The sequence below is a fragment of the Pristis pectinata genome, chromosome 6 (genome assembly GCF_009764475.1).
Source record: "Pristis pectinata isolate sPriPec2 chromosome 6, sPriPec2.1.pri, whole genome shotgun sequence".
Classification (NCBI taxonomy): Eukaryota; Metazoa; Chordata; class Chondrichthyes; order Rhinopristiformes; family Pristidae; genus Pristis; species Pristis pectinata.
Genome location: NC_067410.1, coordinates 58,903,909 through 58,924,530, shown reverse-complemented (window position 1 = coordinate 58,924,530; position 20,622 = coordinate 58,903,909). Strand labels below are relative to the sequence as shown.

General features: G+C 39.1%; 1 protein-coding gene across 3 annotated transcripts in view; it reads left to right on the top strand.

Annotated features, from left to right (window-relative positions):
* Window positions 1–20,622, top strand: part of wdr33 (WD repeat domain 33) — a 121,676-nt gene that overhangs the window by 48,380 nt on the left and 52,674 nt on the right. For all 3 annotated transcript variants that reach the window (XM_052018147.1, XM_052018145.1, XM_052018146.1), the window contains exons 6-7: window positions 966–1,117; window positions 3,564–3,661. In XM_052018147.1, coding sequence (XP_051874107.1) covers window positions 966–1,117; window positions 3,564–3,661 — 250 coding nt within the window. The remainder of the gene's footprint in view (window positions 1–965; window positions 1,118–3,563; window positions 3,662–20,622) is intronic.

Below are 20,622 nucleotides of genomic sequence, written 5' to 3'. Positions count from 1 at the left end.
TTGTTGCTTCATTGATTTTCAATCATTTCTGCATATTTAAATTTCCATGCAAAATATACAACACAAATTAATGTTTTTTTGACAAGGCTCATACAATTCTGGTTTCTGTGCCTTCCCTCCTTCCCGTCTTATTCAATTATCACTAAATCAACTCTCTTACTGCTTCAGTGCTCCCATGAACAATAATGTATCAAATGTTTCTAACATCAATTCTTCATCATAGATTTGTTCCATCACCATATCTTTATTGTGGTGTTAATATTCTTAGTTTCACAAAACATGATTTCCTTGTCTTGATGATTTCCTTGTCTAGGATCATCTCAATGGCATCAGAGCTCTTAATCTGTGATTCTCTTTAACAGAGATCCAGAGTATTTAATATTTTTCCATGCTCTTCATGTTGCATTAGATTTTTGCACTTTTTCTCCTACTCGTGTTGTTCTCAGAGTTTTAACCTCAGTTGTTAGACTTTAATAGTTCTGTCTAGTTTGCCCATATTACTTAGAAACAACATCCCATTTAGGAAATATACTTCTGTGCCACATCTGCAGTGTTTGTAGTTTTGAGGTCATTGTCATTGGGGTTGATTTGTGATAATGTACAGAAGTTTAAGGTTACAGATGTCAAAGATCCTTTCTCTTTCATCATATTCAATGCTGATGTCTTCAAGTGCCCTTTACTACAGGAGAAGTAGCTTAATTGTATTTTTTCCTGAAATTATCAGAGCCATGTGCAAACAGGTTCAGAGAAATATTAGTGAATGTTTATTGTAGGTTCTAGTGTACCTAGCCACCTTCAAGAGCTTATTATCCTGAAATAGGTTCTTAGGCTGGTCAAGTATTACTAAGGCCAGCACCTAAACTGATGCTTTTGAAATAAAAAATAAATGTACATTTCACGCAAAATGGAAATTAACGTTTGTACGACATCTGAGAATGTATTCAGTATTTTTTTTCTCTCAACAGGCTCATGACAGTCCAGTTAGAGCCATGACCTGGTCTCATAATGATATGTGGATGCTGACAGCTGACCATGGTGGATATGTGAAGTATTGGCAGTCCAACATGAACAATGTGAAGATGTTCCAAGCTCACAAGGAGGCGATTAGAGAGGCCAGGTGGATTAATGCTATGCAGTTTTCTGTAGGGATTGGTATAAATATATTGTCATTTCAATGTATTTTAGGTGAAGTTGTGGATGGTTTCTATGAAACCCTGGGAGTGATGCTTCAGATTTTATGCTCAATATTTTTATTTGTTTCCTCATTTACACAGAGAACCACATTGTCTACTATAGAACCATGGTGTGGTATTGATACATTGCCATTTTTGAGAAATGTGGATGTTGGCAGTATGCTTTACTGCTCAGAGTTTTGCTGCAGTGCTAATGTGTACGAGTATTCCTTTTATGAGTTCTTTGTAAAGCAAGATTTGACATTTTAAATAAAGTATTTCCTTTTTTCTAAAACTGAATAAAGGTTAAAACTTCAGAAATAAAGCCAGTTGCAACACCAAAGTAAAATGGTCACCAGAGTCCCGGTGGTGGTGATCTATGGAGGGATTAAAAATAAATACTAGGTCACAGACATCCACCTACAACCAGTGACAAACAAGATTGAAGAACTTCAAAATGATTAAATTTTTAAATCATTTTAGTATTTCCAACATAAATATCATAAAATTGAGTGGCGGGGTTTGCAGCTTGTCAGTTTTGCTTACGGTTTGATTTCATTGGAGAGCAGTAAATTTTTTTTTAGTAAACTTTAATCCTATTTCATCTGTGTTCCCATTACATTGAGCGTGTTATGTCACTTTTTTTTTCTGGTATTGTGACTGACCACATTTTAGTATCACCAGATAATACTTAAAACTTGTCTATTTAGGCAATGGAGCCAAAACAAGCCAATGAACAGTTAGTAGGACCAAGGAATTTTTCATCAGTGCCAGGAGTGGCAGGTTTTGAAATTGTTCTTTAAAATCTTTGTGCTGACAGATCAATGTTCTGGTTATGCTCTGATTTTTGGGCTATTGTCTGTTGACACAGCATGCCAGAAGAACCAAATGGCAGCACAAGGGTACTGCACAATTTAGCACAAATACCTTCATGAACAGAAGGTAGCTATTAGTAAACTAGCAACAGCATTCACCAACATTGCTATCACTGATGTGGCTAGGACTGTTGAAGACCAGATGTACAATACTGTGATACTTATGCTCAATGTGGCTAAGTGAACTGCATCTTTTAGTATCTGGTACTTTCAGTACAGCAATACACATTTAAATTTCACATTTACAGATACCTTTCACAGGTCATAAAATGTCACAACCCAAATAATCTGATCTAACTTATAAAATCTCATTATTTTTAAAATCGATTTTTACAATCATAGGCTTTAGTTGGTTTCCTTTAACCCACTACATTACTCCACTAGGTTTTGCAGCCAACATGTAATATTTTTAGAACCACCCCCTACCCCTTTGCTTCTGTGAATGATATAGTAGGGTTATTGCTTTGATGACGAGAAAGAGGAACATACAAAGTACTATTTACCATTACTGCCATATGGAAAAACACTTATATATGGACTCCAAGAAATTTTATGTAGAAGAACTGCCGTGCAAACCTTACATTGCAGTTGTAGCCACTGTGTATTCATCTTGTTGATATCACCTTAGGTGGGAGTGTATGCACTATTCTTGGCAGTGCAGAAGCTCAGTAACTTAAGGGTCTTTAACGTGGTGGAACCTTAATTATAGGCATACCTACAATCAGGGCACTTGAATATACCCAATTGTAAGTCTCATTGGAGTCCAGATTTGCTTATGGATTATCTAACAAAACAGATAATGGAGTATCCTTGCATTGAACTTTCACAACTATGAATTTTTTGTTAAAGGTGATAAGTAATTATAATCACCATCGTGGCTTTGTGTCTGGGTGGGCAACTGTAGTTGGGGCTTCATGTCTGAGGAGTCGGGTGCCAGTTGGGGGATTAAGTCCGGGAGACCAGCCGTAGTGGCGGCCTCGTCTCCGGGAGACCCGCCGTAGTGGCAGCCTCGTCTCCGGGAGACCCGCCGTAGTGGCAGCCTCGTCTCTGGGAGACCCGCCATAATGACAGCCTCGTGTCCAGGAGACCTGCCGTAGTCATAGCTTCAACTCTGGGAGGCCGGAACTCTACATCTGGGTGCAGAGTGGGAGTTTGGGCTCAACGTGTTCATCTCCAGCAGGAGTTGGTTCTATGATACTTATTACAGAATATTCCTGTTTGATTAAGAAATCTTAAGTAATCTAAATAAATCTGTTGGAAATGGGGAGAAAAAACTTGTCAAACTTCACGTAAAGAGACTTTTGGTTGTCCACCAATTTCTGTTTTCTGCTGGTGGAGGATACACTCCCATGTTAGCAGATAAACGAGGTTCCAGCCTAAAGCATTGTGGTTATTCTAGTTAACTTCTGGAATCCATTTGTACAGAACACTTATATGAGGATGAGCCAGATTGGGCTCCGTTCGGCTCGTGTTAAATGCTGACATCTTTCCCCTACTGTGTGTCTTCATGTAACAGTTTCTCACCTACGGATAATAAATTTGCCACATGTTCTGATGACGGCACAGTTCGAATTTGGGACTTTCTTCGATGCCACGAGGAACGTATACTTCGAGGTATGTAAAGCAAAATGCTACTGTATCTATTGTATACTGGGCCGACCAATTTAAGTAAGCGTGTTCATCCTGGTGTTCAAAAATCCACCACATGATTGCTTACGTAGGTTCTAATGGTCAAATGTCTGCTATTTACACTTCTGCCCCTCTCGTCAAATGTCTGCTATTTACACTTCTGCCCCTCTCGTCAAAGGGATAGGGAAAACACATCTGTTATACCTACATCTCACATTTAAAAAAAACAACTGACATTCTTGCCAATTCTCAACTCTGCACCTCCTCCTCAGTATATTGCCATTTACTTCCTTCTATCTCTCATATCATGTATCCTCATTTGAGGTGATGAATTTATAACATGTTGTGGGGCATCTCACTTTGTAATTTGTGTGTTGGTCCAGTGTGAAAAGTATGGTTTTGTTACTTTGGGGATCATTATTTCACAATTGAAAAATGCACATAGCTTTGCTCCCAGGACTTTTACCAGAGAAACTAATTTGACTGCTTGAGGTGCATGCATAATACACATTTTATAACCCAAAAGCCTTGCTCTCCACTATCAATCATCAGCCATTACAGGGAGTTGATAATAAGTGATACACAAGACCTATTCAGCAGTTTGAACATCTCAGTTCGAACATTCTGCTCTTGACTTGTCAGTATAGTTTATTGCCAGATTGGAGTGCAGTGACATATGGGGTTGAATGAAATATGTGCATTTCAGCAGTGCTTCACGCACTGTGCGAACAAACACATTTTGAAATGTTGCTGCCGTCAGGCACCTCTCAGCCAGCAGCATTCCGACTGCTGAGTCAATTAGTTCCAGGTTCAAGCTCTAGTCCAGAGCACAAAAATATAGGTTGGCAATCCAGTGCAGCACCGAGGGAGTGCTACAGAGTCATAGTGCATCTTTCTGATGAAGTAATCAGCTGAGGCTCTTAACTGCTTTCTTGGGTAAACAGAAAATACCCTCGATTGTTATTTGCAGGAAAATCATTCCTGTTGACATGACCAATGCTTACTTCTCGACCAATAGCAGTTTAAAAAAGCTATCTGGATAATACCATATTATTAAGGGCTTGCTGTTTAGATTGCACTTACCTTGTGCTGTTCTTCCTTTGTTACAGCAATTAGATTATTTCATTGACTGAATGCATAGGGATGTCGTATGGTTGTGACAGGAGCTATATAAATGCTGGTGTTTTTCCACTGACTAATGGTAGGGAATACAGTCAATTTGCACCTGGCCGTGTTCAACAAACACTGCATCAAAATTGTGTGCTGTATCGTTTCCATCTACCTGAGATAGTTGTCAAGACTATGGCTCAATGTCTCATCTGAAAGATAATATCTTGCACCATGCTCTGTCCCTCAGTCCTGCCTAAATTTTGTGTTCATCTGAAAGTGGGGCTCAAATTAATAATCTTTTGGCTCAGGTGAGAGAACGCAGAGCAAAAGTGAGAGCTACTGTTCACGTCCAAATTGAACTTAAAGTGATGAATGAGGATTTGTGAAGGTTGGGTATGCCCCGTTCATGATGACTGTGGACACAGAACTAACCTACATTTAACATTAGTTGCCTTTCTGTTCTACTAGTATGCCGGGAAGTTTCACAGCTTTCAAATTTTAGAATTAATCTGTTCTAAGTGAGGCTCTTATTCCTTGAGGAATGTCTCTGTTTTAGATTTTCATTGTCAAAGTAAACTGTACAATGTGGGAATGTATTCAGATTTACTATAGTGAGGTGAAGCAGACTGTTTTAACACTAATTACTTAATCTTTTGTCAACTGACAGATCCTTTGTTGAGAATGGTAGGTCAGGCAGATTTTGGTCAGGGAACTGGTGCTTATCCAGCAACATTCGCTTCATGGCAGTTCATGGATAAATCTGCATTAGAGAACTGAACACCTCCAGTTCTCTCCCGGTATCTATAATTGCACATATTTTGTGGGAGGGGTCAGTGGGGGTGTGTGGCAGTTATGGTGTTACTGGAGAGTGAAGTGCAGTGGCACCCCTGACTGAATTGAAAATGGTACAACTGTAGCCCTTACTGTGTCTTAATTGAAGGGCAGCATCTCAAATAATGTAGCATTCTTGATGTCACGTTATGATTCCAAATCCTCACCCCTCTGACCTGGTGACTAGGTGATGTGGAAGGTGAAAATCAAAAAATGCAGATGATGGAAATGTGAAATAAAAAGAGTTCTGCAAACACTCAGAAGGTCAGGCAGCATCTGCAGAAAGAGCAATCGTTCTTGCTTCAGTTTGAAAACCATTAGACCTGGGAAAGTGAGAAAACAAGTTAACTTGAAGCTCCAGAGGGGATGAGGGAGTGATGGATAGGACAAACAAAATATCTCTGATCAAATGAGGCCAGGATTGCCCAAGTGAACCAATGTTTACAGAACCATCTGAGTAATCAATTAGGAAGTTAGCAGCAGTTGTGTCTGTTCAAATCGAGGTCAAATGTGCTCATTGCCACCCTTTATTGAATAAATTGGAGTTTGAATCTGGGACTTGTCCTTGTATCACACCATACTGTGTCCATTTTCTAAAGCTGGGTTCAGAAAGTGCTGTTCAGAGATGCTGAATTTTACATCCTCCACATTTTAATTTGTACATCTCTGAAAATGTTTCAAGATTTTTGTAATGTTAAAATCTTTTCATAAGCCTTTTAAATTTTAGTTTTTTTAAAAGCTGGCAGGGTTAACTTTAGAGGGATATACTGATGGTGTTTAATCATTGAAGTTTCAGTTCAGCCCTGACTGATGAAAATTACTGGATTAGAATCCAGACTCCAGCTCCATTGATTTAGGGACATGAGTTCAAATCCTATCAAGGCAGCAGGGGAATTTAAACAACAAATAAATATAAGAATAATATGATAGTATTAATTATGGCAACCATGATTGTTGTAAAATCCCATCCAGTCCACTAATGTCCTTCAGGAAAGGAATTCTACCACCCTTATTTGATCTGGCCAATGTGACTCCCACCAATGTGGTTGACTCTTTACTAGCAATTTGGCAAGTGAGGAATAGCCAAAAAAAAGTGATACGTAAAATTAGTCCAGATTTTTAAAGTTTTATTTTTCACAGTCAACTTGCCCCTCCGATATAGGAGTGCTTCTGCTAATTATCAACATCTGAGGTTACTTTTAAAGCATTTTATGTTGAAATTGAATGTAATATTTGTGTCCTCTACTGTAGATGGAAATATTTTACCTTAACCTGCCTTTTTTTATTCATTTTTTGGAATCTTGAGTGTTCCTGGCAAGGCCAGCATTTATTGTCTATCCCCAAATGCCCTTAAGATGGCAGTGATGAGCTGCTGCCTTGAATGGCTGCAGTTCATCTGGTGAAAGTTCCTCCATTCAACAGCGCTGATGGATAGGGAGTTCCAGATCTGGCAACATTGAAGGACCAGCAATATAATTCCAAGTCAGGACCTACAGGTGGTGGTGTTCCCATGTACTTGCTGCCCTGGTTCTACTTGCCAGTAGAGAGAGTGGGTGGTGCCTGGGTGAGTTACAGTAGTGTATTTTGTGGTTAATGCTCACTGCAGCCACTGTGTTGTTAAGGAAATGAATGTTTAGGATTGTTGATGGAGTGCTAAATTTTTTCACTTGGATTATGTCAAGCTTGAGTGTCATTGGAGCTGCACTCGTCTGAGAAAGTGGAGAGTATTTCATTACACTCTTGACTTGTGCCTTGTAGATGGTGGAAAGGCTTTGGGGTTTCAGGTAGTGAGTCATACATGGCAGGATATTCAGCCTCTGAAGGGTAAATTAAGAGCACAAGTAGGCCATTTGAACCTGCTCAGCTGCTCGATATGATCACGGCTGACCTGCTCTTGTTTGTGTGGCTGGTCCACTTGAGTTTCTAGTCAGTGGTGATCCCAAGGATGTTGATGGTGGACACTTGGTGATATCAGTGGAAGATGTTTAAACACCCTCTTGTTGGAGATGGTCATTCCCTGACTTTCTTGTGGCATAAATGTTCAGGCATTTTTCATCCCATGCCTGAAATTTGTCTAGGTTTTGCTGTCTGCCAGAATGGACTTGTATAAAACAGAACTGCTGGAAACACTCAGCAGGTCGGCTAGCATCTATAGAAAGAGAAGCATGGACTGCTTCATTTGCTGAGGAGTTGGGAATTGAAGTGAATGTTCCCACTCTGACCTTATGATAGAGGGAAGGACATTGATGAAGCAACTGAAGATGGTGGGGTGCAGGACACTGCCCTGAGTAACTCCTGTATTCCTCGGCTGGATAATCAATCTCTGACAACCACAACCGTCTTCCTTTTGTAAGGTATGACTCCAAACATTGGAGTGTTTTCCCCTTGATATCCATCAACTTTAGCAGAGTTCTTTGATGTCAGGCTCAATCAAATGCTGCTTCTATGTCAAGGGCAGTCACACCATCTCCTTTGGAATTCAGCTCTTTGGTCCATGTTTGGACTAAGGCTTTGCAGAGGCGTGGTAAAGAGTGGTCCTGGCGAAACCCAAACTGGGCATTGGTGAGCAGATGAGTGCCACTTGAGAGCACTGATGACATCATCATTTTCTGATGATTGAGCAGTAGTTGGCTGGGTTTGATGTGAGCTACATTTTGTAAACAGTACATACCTGGGTAATTTCCACACTGTTGTATAGAAAATTACTGTAACCTTTAAAAAATTAAGAATTAAATATTTCTCTCAGAATATACCTCATGATGCTCTCAGAAAAGAATCCTATGAGCTGCTTTTTAAGTTGACAGTGAGCTATTGAGAACAGTACAACTAATTTGGCTGATTATGGATTCCTTAATTCTATCCTGATCTTTTTCTATTGATGAAGGCACTTGACCAGTTGTGTTTAACTTGTACGAAGCCTATTACTGTGCATCTGATGTTGGTTGCTCATGTCACCTTTAACTGATAAATTCCTGCCTCACATTGATTTCCTCAAGTCTTTCATGGTTTAGGATATATCCTGATTTCATCCAAATATCTTGAAGTATAATAATTTATAACTTCTAGTTTGCCATTTGATGATGAATTGTGCATCAATTCATATATACATCTCTTCACACACTCCTGCATGTTGCACACAAACTGCTCATACTTGTTTTACTTTTTAAGCCTCGCCTCCCTGAGTCAGTGTCGGTAGCATGCACTGTGCTATAATGATCCACTATTCAGCATCGTACCTTTACTGTGATCCAGAACCCTGAAAGCAAACTATGGAATACATTTGAAATTAAATTGGTGATATTTTACCCCTGGAAGCACAACCATCCTATATTTGTGGAGATTTCAAATCTGGGCCCCATACTGCTGCGTCTATTTCACTCCCCCTCCCCCCCCCCCCCCCCCCCCCCTACACACACACACACACACATTCTTACCTGCCAAACCATGTCCCTGGAAGGTACCATTTTTTAATGATAAATCCATCATGATGACTCTTTATCACTGATTCATATTTACATTAAATAATTGTCTGCATTCTATTCATTATAAGTAGGGACACCAAACAAATTTTAGATGGTCATCTTAACCCTATCTTCCTTTATGCTGCCTTCAGAAACTTACCAGTACTTTGGTTTCTGGCTGAGGAGCATTTTTTAAAATTGCAGTGACTCCCAAGTTTGTGCCCAAATTTCAACAATGCACTTCTGTCATTGAGATTAATGATACAAGAAAGGTCTGGATTTGACACCTCTAAAAATATTTTCAAGTTATGTGGCAAATTCAGGTGGTCATCTCCCATTTGCTGGAGATGCACGTTTTGTTGAACAAGGTTGATTATGCTGTTTGTACCTGGAGCAGGTTTAAACTGTCCATTGCTTTGCACTTGTGTTAATATCAACCAAAATGTATCATCTTTTCAAAGGTTTGTAGAATTTGTTGATTTCTGGTCTCTGATTAATCTTTTTGCTGAATGTCAAAGGAAGTCTTGCATTTCAGTTGCACCTTTTGACATCCCTTCAGAACATTCCAATACATTTTCCAGTCCATGAAGCACATGGATGGACTTTACTTGAGCCATTTCTTCAAATCATTATTGAAGTCAGTTGTTGGAAACTTCAGTGTTTAAGACACCTACCAAGACTTCTGTGTTGCTTTCAAATCTTTTGTAGAAGGGCATGCAGTGAGAACTTCAGCAGAAGGAATCTTGCAAGCTCATATGGCTTCAAATAAGTAAATATTCTCTTGTTTGATTCAGAACATTACAACACAAGCCATAAATCTGAAGGAGCAATCAAAAACAATACTGATTTCAGCTGAAGTCATTCACATTTTAATTGACACCATATCAAAATTAAATTGGATGACTGATAAAAGTTTTGGGTTGTCAACCAGTGCAACTTCAGTTGTAGCTGGGATTTCTTCTGGACCAGAGATGGAACTGGATTGTCTCTTACCCTTTCCCTCCTTCAATCTTGATATACAAATGTACATTAAAACTGATCTTTCACCCAAGTTCCAGATCCATCCATTGACCATTAATACTTATTTAAATCTAGTCCCTGATTGTGATTCCAACTTCACAGTCATGACTTTATTTGATGAATGACAAGGCAAATGCAGTTTAGATCTAGATCTTTGCAGTGATCAGAGTTTTTTGTTCCTTATTCATATTCCAAGAAATGGGCTACCCTTGCAAAACCAGCATTTATGGCCTGTTCCTTAATGCCCTTAAATTGAGTGGTGTGATAGACTGTTTTAGGGGTATTTAAGAACGAACCATATTGATGGGTATGGTGTCACAAATAGGCGACACCTGGTTGGAATGGGTATTCCTCACTTGAAGGACCACATCGGAAATTTTGTGGTCATCATTAGTACTGATTTTTTTCCAAATTCCAGATTTATTAATTGAGTTGAAACCAATGGCATAGAGATAATAATCTGGCTATGAACATTAGAGAATGCTGACCAAATCAGAATGAATGAATGAATCAAAGTGGACTGAATAATAATCTCAAACTTTTACATGAAAGACATTTTCTTACTCATTCACATTTTATAAGACAATCTCAACTTATTAATTTTTTTAAATAAAGCACTTTGACCTGGAATTCAAACTGACTGCAGCAGTTTTGAAAATCAGCATTGTGTAGCTTTTACATCCCTGTTACTGATTTGGATAATTGAGGATCTTATTTGCAATGATACAGGGCCCATGGTGCAGATTTGCATGTATGCACATTTTAAGTTTCCCTTATAATTGGGAGGCCCTTGTTTTGAGGAGCTGGCATTTTAAGGAGCAGGTGGAAGCATAAGTTAAGGCTTTTAAGAGTTATCATTGCACATCCGCCAGCTGTGGAGGGAGAAATGCAGAACTTGTTCCATAAGTGTAGTGAATTGTGATCAGAATGAGGTTTTAGAGCTTATTCATGAATTGAGAAATAATACATTTGTAGCCATAGGGGCTTTACTTTTCAAAGAATTTTTACTAAATCATGTGCTTAACGATGCCATGATGTAACTGTTTTGGGGCTGTTCACCTTGAATGTTTCTGTCCTATTCAAGGATGTAAATTGTGTAAATGGATTCTTAAAGATATTTTTCCTTATCCACGATGTTAAATGTACAATATGACTAATGCCTCAAAGGCCTTGAGATAAATCTCTTGATAGATTACAAGGGCAGTGATCAGCATCCTTTGGAAGTTTAAACATTTTCAGGAATGGCTTTTTTTAAAAAAAAAGAGACGTTTCAAGCAGTTGGAGGTCTCCAGAGCGCAAATGTGAGGCATTTGTTCACGATGCTCTGCAACATTAATACCTTCATTGTTGGAATTCCAGGTTTTATTTCTGCTCTACACCTATTGGGAAATTGCACAATTGGAGTTTCCATTTGGAGAAAATCAACAGATGAGATAGTTCAAAGAATTTCCAGCTATGTCAGTTTTGTGGCTAGCTCTTTATGTATGGAGATTTTTATGATTTTTTAAAAAAAATCTCTGCACTGCTTTGATTGAAAACCTCTTTGTTTTGAAATCAAATTCCTAAACAAATGTTTACATTTCCTGATATATTTGTAACTTATGTTATGAATCTTATTTAATATTGTATGCATGTCAGTTGTTCATAGATAGAAAAGGGAAATGGAACAAACCCCAGGAACCATTTGTCAGTGAATTTTAGCTCAGTATTAAGGAAACAGACTAGAATCAAATTTAAAAGTGATAGAAACATAGATAGATGGAAAAAAAATAAAAAATAGCATGATTTCCAATAGGCTGTTTGGTTAATCTATGGGAATGGTATTCTTTGAAGAACTAACAGAAGCAGAAGACAAATGCACTGGATGTCTTGTTCTTGGAGTTTCAGAAGGCTTTTTGATAAAATACACTTCATAAACTCATGACAAATGCTGAAACGTGGGAATGGGACAATTAAATGCATTCACAGCATATTAACTAACAGTAGAAAGCTGTGGATAGATACAAATTAAAACTTTCAGATTGGAGGGTAACTGTTTAGAAATAACTTGCCCATTTAAGACTGATGAGGCATATTTTTCTTTGTGGATTGTGAGTTTTTGGAATTCACTTCCTCAAAGGGTGGTGGAAGCAGAGATTCTGAATACTTCTGAAAGAAAGATAGATGCTTGATAAGAAAGAAGGCAAAAGGTTACTGTAGGTAGATGGGAATATGGTGTTGAGATTCTTATAAGATCATCCATGGTCTTATTAAATGGTAGAACACACTTGAAGAGCTGAGTGCCCTACTGCTTCTAACTCGTATGTTCTTATGGGACATAGTATTGTACAAGGGCAGTTTTTTTTTACAATTTTTGTAAGTTAATACAGACATAGGGACAATTATCAAAATCAGGGGTTTATGCTAAACTGTAAGGGGTAGAGTGCAGTGAAGAAAAATAGTGCTTTATAGAACACAACATCTTAAAATTTACAGGGCAGATAAACTTCAGCGTAGAAAATATAGTTGGGGAAATGGAAACCTCATCTATTTACACCTTGGGAAATAGTTTAGGAATGCAAGTGAATAAATCATTGTGGTCAGCGTAGCAGGTGGGAAAACCAATTAAAAATGCTAATGAGGAAGTAAGATTTATTTCCAGGGATGGGGAATTCAGAAGTAGGGTAATTATGCCAAATCTGTGTAAGAATCTGGTCAGGCTGCATAAGGACTACAGTGTATAGTTCTGGTTTCTGTAAACCAAAAAGGATGCAGAAACACTAGAGAAAGTGCACAAATATTTTACAAAGATGAAAGCAGAACAGAGATGATTGTGGAGACATACAGCATGGAAACAGGACCTTCAGCCCAACTCCTCCATGCCAACTGTGTTGCCTAGTGAGCTAGTCCTATCTGCCTGCGTTTGGCCCATAGCCCTCTAAACCTTTCCTATCTGTTAGAAAATATTAAACAGATTTTTGCTTAGATGGGGATAACAAAAGTCTATTTAAAATTATGGAGGAATCAAAAACTGAGCTCACTGGTTTCAGTTTGCTCCAGACAAGAGTCAAATTCTGGTCAGACATGTACAATAAATGGCAGGGACCTTAGGACTGTTGATGTACTGAAAGACCTTGGAGTGCAAGTCCATAGCTCACTGAAGGTGGCAACACAGGCGGATGGGGATGTCCTGTTGCAGCTGTACAAAATGTGGATCAGGCTGTATCTGGAGTATTGTGTACAACTCTGGTTGCCACATGATAGCAAGGATGTGGTAGCAGTGGAGAGGGTGCAGAAGAGACTCACAAGGATGTTGCTGGAATGGGGGCTTGTAGTTATAAGGAGAAATTGGATAGGCGGGGTTTATTCTCACTGGAATGCAGGAGGCTGGGGGATGACTTTACAGAGGTTTATACAATTATGAGTAGGATAGACAACCTTTTTTTCCCAGGGTAAGAACAATAAGTAGCAGGAGTAGACCATCTGGCCCGTCAAGCCTGCTCCGCCATTCAATAATATCATGGCTGATCCGGCCGTGGACTCGGATCCACCTACCTGCCCTTACCCCATAATCTTTAATTCCCTTACTGTGCAAAAATCTATCTAACTGTGTCTTAAATATATTTAATGAGGTAGCCTCCACTGCTTCCCTGGGCAGAGAATTTTACAGATTCACTACTCTCTGGGGAAAAGCAGTTCCTCGTCATCTGCGTCCTAAATCGACTCCCCTGAATCTTGAGGCTATGTCCCCTAGCTCTAGTCTCGCCTACCAGTGGAAACAACTTTCCTGCCTCTGTCTTATTTATCCCGTTCATAATTTTATATGTTTCTATAAGATCCCCTCTCATTCTTCTGTTTAGAACTAGCAGCCATAGGTTTAAGGTGAGAGGGGAGAAATTTAAAGGAGATCTGAGGGGTAAAATTTTCACACACAGGTGGGGTTATCTGGAAACAAGCTGCCAGAGGAGGTGGTAAAGGCAGATACAATTACAACATTTAAGAGGCATTTGGGCAGGTACATGGATAGGAAAGGCAAGGAAGGATATGGGCCTATTGCAAATGGGATTGGCATAGATAGGCATCATGGTCGGTATGGATGAGGTGGGCCGAAAGGGCCCATTTCTGTGCTATATGATTCTACGAATTTGTAACCTCAGATTACAATAATCAGTGTGAAAAACATTCCACTTATATGCACATGCTCCTCTCTGCATCAACGGTGCTGAGGTCAAGAGGGTTGAGAGCTTCAAGTTACTAGGAGTGAACATCACCAATAGCCCGTCCTGGTCTAAACACGTAGACGCCACGGCCAAGAAAGCTCACCAGCGCCTCTACTTCCTCAGGAGGCTAAAGAAATTTGGCATGTCTCCTTAAACACTCACCAACTTTTATCGATGCACCATAGAAAGCATCCTATCTGGATGCATCATGGCTTGGTATGGCAACTGCTCTGCCCAGGACCTCAAACTGCAGAGAGTTGTGGACACAGTTCAGCACATCACAGAAACAAGCCTTTACTCCATGGGCTTTGTCCATACTTCTCGCTGCCTCGGTAAAGCAGCCAGCATAATCCCACCCACCCTGGACATTCTCTCTTCTTCCTTCTATCAGGCAGAATTTACAAAAGCCTGAAAGCACGTACCACCAGGCTCAAAGACAGCTTTTATCCCTCTGTTAAAAGACTATTGAATGGTTCCCTTCTATGATAAAATGGATTCTTGACCTCACAATCTGCCTCATTATGACCTTGCACTTTATTGTCTACCTGCACAGTGCTTTGTCTGTAACTGTGACACTTTATTCTGCGTTCTGTATTTTACCTTGTACTACCTCAATGAAATGAATCTGTATGAACGGTATGCAAGACACGTTTTTCAGTGTACCTCAGTACAAGTGACAATATATTCCAATTCCAGAACCACAATATAATGGTCTGCACTAAATGTGGGTGTAATCCATCTTGTTACTCCAGGATTGATCATATCATCAATCAGTGCAGACCATTGTATTTACCAATAGACCAGAGGGAAATAATGAGAATTTTCTAAACTCTGTTTAGAAAGCGGAATTTGCTACCATAAATTGTTTAAGGCAAATTGTGTAGTTGCTTTTAAAGGAAAACTAAATGATTGAAAAGAGATTAGTCAGTACTATTGGAAAATCTGAAATGAGATTGAGAATGGAAGGTTGGGTGGGGGTTGGTGAGAAAACTAGTATGGATTCTAAACCCCAATGCATACTAGTTGGTGCAAATGGTCTTTTATGCTGCCTGTAATTCTATAAAGTTGACATATTCTGTGAATCTTGTTCAATTCCACATGCAGTGCTCTTTCTCTTAGCTGTTGCTGATTATTTTGCACATTGTACCTTTTGCGTGTAATTTTTTGTTTTTAATCCTTTTGCAATTTTTCACAAGAAGGCTCTATTTGTGGCTTTTCACAATACTAATCTAATCCTTGATGAGACCCAGTAGAATTCCAGCCTGTTTGCTTGATCCATTCATTTTTACGCAGTAATTGAGTGCCCACAAAATGAAACTAATTTGGCATGCAAACTACTTGACTCCCAATCATGTCTGAGTTGCTTACCCCTTCTCAATGTTAAGGTAATGTAAAGACAAAAATCCGTTGCTGCAAAAAACCAAGTCAGACCTCAGCATTCCAGTGCCAAGAGTAACAGGATGGATCACGCCCACATTCAGTGCAGACCATTATGTGTGTGTTTGGAATGTATTTCTTACATCATTGTAATCTGAGGTTACAAACTGAAGGCATCATTGAGCTCAGCTAACATTAAAGGTCAAACTTGTTCAAGGTGCATCCTGGGCTCAGCTTTACACCAGAGCTTGCATGGCCTTGAGCAGCAAGCTGAATGTGATGTAATTGCAAATTGTACTGAGTGCATGCTAATATGGGTATATATCCACGCTGGAATTGGGTTAGGGTCAGAGCAAGAGCGTGTTCATAAACACACGTGGCCTGACTTTAATTGATACAAAAAACAAGCAACCAATCACCAGATATTGTTACAGGGTTTCTGATGAATAATTGATTTAATAGAGTAGTTTCAGTTTTGGGCCACGAAGTCTATGTCCATTCCTTTCATCTATCCAAGAGCATTTTCCTTGGTGTATTCTTAATAACCCTAATTGCCATGTGCTGACTAGAAGCCATTGAGTGCCACCCTGAAACCCATTAAGGTTTTGTGTTCTACCACCTGCGCTGATGATCTTTGGAAGATACTTTATTTGCTGATAGTACATTAGAGAGGGAACATATTTCTGATTTTAAAAAAATCCTTCTACATTTGTAGGTCTCCAAAACAGATGAAATACATTCAGCAGCTTGCCTGCAAGTGTTTTTACTACAGTGTTTGAAGGGAGAATAACAAAGCTGCTGCTTGTTTGATGAATTTAAATTATTTGGTTTGAGACCTTGAAATCCCAATATGCCAAGTTAACATGCCAAATAAGAGGAGGGAAATACGGATTAGGAATTGCATATTGTAATATTGGTAATGAAAGTTGGTGGGTATGGAAATTTGAAATGAGCCCCTGAAGTTGGGAAAAATATTGTAGCAGGATTAACTACACAGATGAGATCAAATAACTCTTCTGCTTTCCCGCACTCTCACTTACCCCTGCACATTCTTGCTTGCCTACCTGCCTGCCCTTACTTCCGCTCATTTGTGCACTCCCTCTGCTGCTTGCAGCCATTTGTATGTGCGCACATACACACACACATATAGCAAGATATGTTCCTTGGACAGTGAACTCTCTTTTAAAAAAAAAGCACCTTAAGTAGTAGTGTGTGAATATTGATCTGATTCTAGGTTCAGCAGTGGCCTTGTATTGCAGTTTATATGCATTTTTTTGTGCCAGTGTAGCCAATCATTACAACTATATCAAGGGTGTGTCATGGGAGAAAGATGATGAAGTGTGCTTTGTGCAACTGCTTACATGTCCACGTCATTTCATGTACATATTTGTGTGACTGGAAGGCTTGATTCAAATATCCATTCTATGTTTCATTGGTATTGGAGGGAACCCCATATTAAAGGAAAATTAAATGTGACCTCAGTACTCTTACCAAAATGTCGCATTAAAATCTAGCTATTTGGGCAAAGGTTCCTTTAACTCAATAGAAGTCAAGCATCCAGAGATAATTTCGCTTAGCGGCGGAAATAGACTGGAGTCAGGATACATACTGTAGCTACACTTCATTTCAATGAAGTCTGATATTTGAAATGGTGTATCATTTCTAGTGTATGTGCACAAGTACATATAGGCATAGGTGTGAAATTGAATGTCAATCATCATGACATATCTCTGATCTGATTCTGCTTTATATCCTTTAAACCATTTGGATAATGAAACACATTTAATATGCACAATTGACATAGCACCAGTTGCTGTTTGCAGAAAAGATTTCTAAATATCTACCACCTCCTATGTGTAAGTGTTTCCTAACTTCGTTAATGTTAGGTCAGGATCCATTTTTACACTGTGTTCTCAAATCCAACATTTATGCTCCCCTCTTCCCCCAAACTAGAGGAAATAGTTGCAACTACCTTTTTAGTGCCCTCTAATAATTTCAGTCAACTTGGCAACTAAATCTATAAATAGCAGAAAGTACAACCTTAGTTTATCCTCTCCTTGTAATTTAACCCTCAGAATCCTGACTTCATTCTAGTAAATCCATGTTGTGCTTCCTCCTAGACAATATCTCCTTTCTAATATGTGAGTGTGAGAAATACCAATAGATCATTCTACCTCTTGTGCCTGTTTTGCCACACTTTTGCACCATGCATATCCATTGATTCCCTTAACACCTAAAAAAAATCTATCGATTCTGCCATGAATATACTCAGTGACAGAGCCTCTTCAGCCCTCTAGGGTTGGAAACTTCAAAGACTCACCAACCTCTGGGTGAAGAAATTTCTTCTCATCACTCCCCTGAATGGCTGACCTCTGGTTCTTGACATTCCAGCCAGGAGAAACATTAACTCATTATCTACCCCGCTGAGCCCCTTAAGAGCCCAGAACTGATCTCAGTATTCAAGGTGAGATCCAACCAGGGCTTTCCACAGCTGCAGCATAACTTCTGTTTCTTCATAGTTCATATAAAGGCCAGTATTCCATTTGTCTTTTTCTGCTTGTCCATGAGATTCATATGACCTCTATATGTGGTCATATTGGACCTGCTCTAGTTTATCACCACAGAAGTATTCTCGTCTTCTCAGTCCAACTTGGATGACTTCACGCTTTGCTCATGTTGAAACCTGGTGCCAAAATGTTGCCACCCACTATTGTATTAATATTTTTTGTAATTTAATGCTTTTCATCTGCAGTGTTTACAATATGTTTTTGTGTTATCCTCTGACTTGGAAATGTTGCTTTCTATCTCAGTCACCTTTTAATACAACGAGTTGTTACCTCAACACTTGTCATGGGCCCACTAGTCATGGCTTGCAGATCTGAGCATTTGTTCATCCTTACCCTGTCTTCTGCTCAGCCAATTTCATGTTGAGATCCGTAAGTTTTCTCCAAACCCAACAGCCTTTTGAGGGTTTTGATCAAATGATTTCTGGAAGTCCATACAGATAATGTCTGTAGATATTCCCCTGTCCATTACCTCTTCCATTTCATCAGGCATAGCCTTCCTATTTTATAATACATTCTTGCTCTATCTGATTATCTGAAGATTTCTAAAAATCTTTCATCACTTTGTCCTCAATTATAGACAAGTAATTTCTTGACAACCTATTAGGCTAAGTAATTCTCTGCTCCTCCATCCCCATCCCACCTTTGTTGAATACTGGAGTTGCATGAACAGATCATGAGAACTTTGGAAAATTATAGGGAGGGCATCTGTAGTGTCCCATGTGCGTTCTTTAAAACCTGAGATGGAACCTATCTGATCTTGGGGACCTTGCTCGTCATTTCACCATTGCTTTCAAAACTTTACTTGTGGTGCATATTCCTAAAATAGTAGATTTTTGGCATGTCCAGAATGTTCTCTTCCACTGTAAGTATTTACTTGTTCAAGTATTGAAGCTTATTACTCTTTATGTACAGTATCACCATAATTTGTTTTTAGGGTGTCCATATTAGGGTGTCTAATATGATTTTTTGGGGGGTAATGTCTTTTTGATTTTCCTTGCAACTCTTTACTATACCATTTGTCACTTTTTCCTCTTTGAATCTTTCTCATTTGCCTGTATCTGTGCCTTTCCGTCTGCTTTTAGTTTTATGTGGTCTCTTTTAATTGTGCATGGATGTGCTTTAGGGTATAAACTGGTTCTGCATTACAGAAAACTTTTATGAATAGTACTGACTGCTCCACAGGAGTTATTATACCCAATAGCATATTTACCAAGTTTATCATGAACAATATCTGTATCACGATACAAGTACAGCCTTCTGAAATCTAGAATTGTGGTCCCTGATTCACATTTCTCCTATTTGGATGGCTATATTTAACTTGGATTAATTTGAGGTAGTTTCATTTCTAGAAACATTATAGAAATATGTAAAAGTGCACACCATTGTTACAGCCTCAATGCCTGCACAAAAATGAAAGACTGAAACTGTAAATGCAAGCCCAGTAATTCCATGGTAGTTCCTTGGAACCAGCATTTATTTTGATGGGATTTAGAAAACTCTGGTCAAAATATCTTTAAGGGTCAATTACATTCATTACAAATTTATGACCTCGTCTTCAACTACATTTGAGATGCTGCCCAAACGAGTCATAGTGTCCTACTATAGTAATGCAGCATGGAAACAGGCCCTTTGGCCCAACTTGTCCATGCTGACCAAGATGCCCATCCAAGCTGCCAGCATTTGGCCTGTATCCCTCTAAGCCTTTCCTATCCAGGTACCTGTCCAAATGTCTTTTAAACATTAATATTGTACCTGCCTCAACCACTTCCCCTGGCTGCTCATTCCATCCTTTGTGTAAAAAAAAAAGTTGCCCCTCAGGTCCCTTTTAAGTCTTTCCCCTCTTACCTTAAACCTATGCCGTCTAGTTTTTTGTTCCCTTTCCCTGGGGAAAATTACTGTGTGCATTGAAACTGGACCTTCAGCCATCGAGTCCTTTGTGTAATGTCCATAACATTTCTTTTGTAAAGATGTACATTAGAAAACTACTATTCAGCATAGTAATGAATAATGTAGGCTACATTTTCTTCTCTTCATGCATTCTAGACATTGTAATTTGCAGTCTTTCGGTGTAAATGACCATTATTCACATGTGAGTAATGATAGGAAGTCATACCAAGACATCCTTGTCTAATTTGTCTATCCAGAGGGCGAATGCTGTATTTAATCAGGTCAGGTTTCTCTCCCTTCTCGGTGACGGTAGTGCACTCCTGCACAACATACATCAACCTTACCATACAACAAATTTCAGGAAATAATCTGGCTTTTGTCATCCACGTGTCTAGGCTCAGTGAGGTTGATACATTTACTATCCTGGGAGCATTTCTGCAGGGAATCCACCTGATTGCCAGCAGTTCGTCCTTTATAATCCTTCTAAGGACAGC